At 41.2% G+C, this 2,295-nt stretch overlaps 1 protein-coding gene across 1 annotated transcript; it reads left to right on the top strand.

The window, feature by feature from the left end:
* The first annotated feature begins 112 nt into the window (after positions 1-112).
* On the top strand, positions 113-1,442 carry sst6.1 (somatostatin family member 6.1). The gene is made up of 2 exons (XM_086277484.1): positions 113-450; positions 827-1,442. The coding sequence occupies exons 1-2, from the start codon at positions 346-348 to the stop codon at positions 1,052-1,054; spliced, it is 333 nt and encodes a 110-aa protein (XP_086133610.1). The 5' UTR covers positions 113-345; the 3' UTR covers positions 1,055-1,442.
* The last annotated feature ends 853 nt before the right edge of the window (positions 1,443-2,295 follow it).

The raw sequence follows: 2,295 nt of genomic DNA, 5'->3' as shown, positions 1-2,295 counted from the left end.
CACACCCCCAACGACATCCACACACGCGCACACACCCTCCACCCTCCGTCATACACCCACCACCCTCTACGTCAGTGGCAAACACGAAGGGGGTAGAGGCGTATAAAAGAGTGAGGGGCTTTAGAGGTAGAGCTGAAGAAACATCAAATCTTCTGAGCAGCTGCCACCAACTGCACTCCACTTTTTTCTCTCCCATCGTTCTTCTCTGGATCTCCGGCTAGTCTGAGCTGCTCAGACTCTCCTGCTCAGACACACACACACAGACACACACAGCCACACTGTCTTTGTGAGCCTCCTGCTCCTGTGACTGTAGCTCTGGTCGGTCACCTGCACTCCTGTCACAGCATGCAGCTCCTGGTGGTGTTAGCAGCTCTCATGGGGGTTGTGTTCAGCGTTAGAGCAGCTGCCGTGCTTCCTGTGGAGGATAGGAGCCCCATCCATGTGAACAGGGTGAGGAGATTGTTCGTATTGCTCATATTAGTTTGATGTTTGTTTGTTTTTTACTTTGAGGTGTAATTATTAATAAATGTATCCAGTTACTACATGGGAAATAGTTTGAATGATTCGAATTTTGAAAACAAAAATGTAACTTACAATAAAACAAAATCTGTGGTTATGTAAATAAATAGTAAGATATTTAAAAATGGCTTTTTTAAATTGAATTAAAACTGCTTTTAACTGACATGATTAATATTGTCAGTATATATAATTTAAAATGGGAAAAGTATTAATGATCTGTGAGCATCACAGACAAGTGTTTTAAAGTCACACTTCCATGATTTTTCCTCCGTGATAATATTATCTCTACTTTCTGATTCCTGGTTAGGAGCTGAGCAAAGAACGCAAGGAGCTGATCCTAAAGCTGGTGTCTGGCTTGTTGGATGGAGCTCTGGACACGAACATGCTGCCGGGAGAAGCGACACCTGTGGAGCTTGAGGAGCCGCTGGAGTCTCGTCTGGAGGAGAGAGCTGTGTATAACAGGCTATCGCTTCCCCAGCGTGACCGCAAAGCTCCCTGTAAAAACTTCTTCTGGAAAACTTTCACCTCCTGCTAACAGTGCCCAAAAAAAACCCCACTCGGCTCCGCCTGCCTCCGGTACTCCTTCTGTTCCAGCTCTACATAAACTGTGGTAGACCTCAGCTATACATATCATCTACACCTGTCACACATGCAACATCGATGGACTTCACTGAGACAGTGTGTCTGTTTGAATATTAATTATTTATGTATCTATTTATGTATACAATGTATGTAACAGTTTCTTTCAGGGTCAACAATAAAGCATGGATATAATATTTAAAATGGTGATAACAGTTAATTACTTTTTGTTTTTTGAAGGTCAAATTTTCCTTCTCCTGCTTCTGTAAAACAAATGCAAAGGCAGATTTCTTAAAAGTGTTGTAGCTGTATTTTTCTTTGCGACTAAAATAATCGAAATATTTCACGGCTTTCCTGTGTGCGAATATTTTTCTTTCTAAGAAACATTAAGGCGCAGCTGTGCCCTGTGGATACGGAACTTCTTTTTCAAAAGCACATCAAACATTATTTTCTTTTAAGTCTTTCTACTTTACCGGCATACACACAATAATAACCAGGGGCAGCAATACTGCTACAAAGACCGGATTTTCTATAACTATGAAGCATTAAAAAAGGAATAAACTGCCCCCTTTTATTTTTAAATTAATAGCCTTTTACTCATCTATAAATAAAACTATACCGTAAGTGAATTAAGTCAAAGTAGCTTGAGTATTAGTCCTTATTAATTCCTCACCACAGGTTGAGGGAGACGCTTCAGTGACTTATCACAGATCGTTAAACATGTCAGCATAATAGGAAAGTATATAAATCAGAAGCTCCTCCCGTGTTCACACAATCATGATACTCTGTTTCAGAATATTATGAGCAAAGTGGGGGGGAAAAGGAGAACGGCTGTCAAAGCACATCAACAAAAAACAATAAATGAAGGAAATAAATGAAAAGAGCGTAAAGTCAATATAAGCAAGAAAAATCATGTTGCACTGATGACAGTCTGACCTCAGCGTTTAATAGAAAAAGCCCAGAAAAGGCTTTGGTTGCATGTTAAGATAATGAAGCGAGACCTCCATCAACCTGCTAATACTCTCTCTGATTCTGACTCCCAGTCAGCTGCACGCCTGCCCAGTTCTCAATCAGTCCTGCTACAACTGCTCCACACCCTCCAGCCCTTCAGGCACGCTCAACCACCGTAAAATGAGTTTTTCTTAACCACTTATTTAGGGAAAAAGTGAAGTTGGTGCTGGCCGCAATCAAATATCG

The sequence above is a fragment of the Aulonocara sp. 'chitande type north' Nkhata Bay genome, linkage group LG20 (genome assembly GCF_057382095.1).
Source record: "Aulonocara sp. 'chitande type north' Nkhata Bay isolate Kocher_YH1m ecotype deep benthic linkage group LG20, A_spYH_male_GT1.1, whole genome shotgun sequence".
Taxonomy (NCBI): Eukaryota; Metazoa; Chordata; class Actinopteri; order Cichliformes; family Cichlidae; genus Aulonocara; species Aulonocara sp. 'chitande type north' Nkhata Bay.
This window is presented reverse-complemented; position numbering and strand designations above follow the sequence as displayed.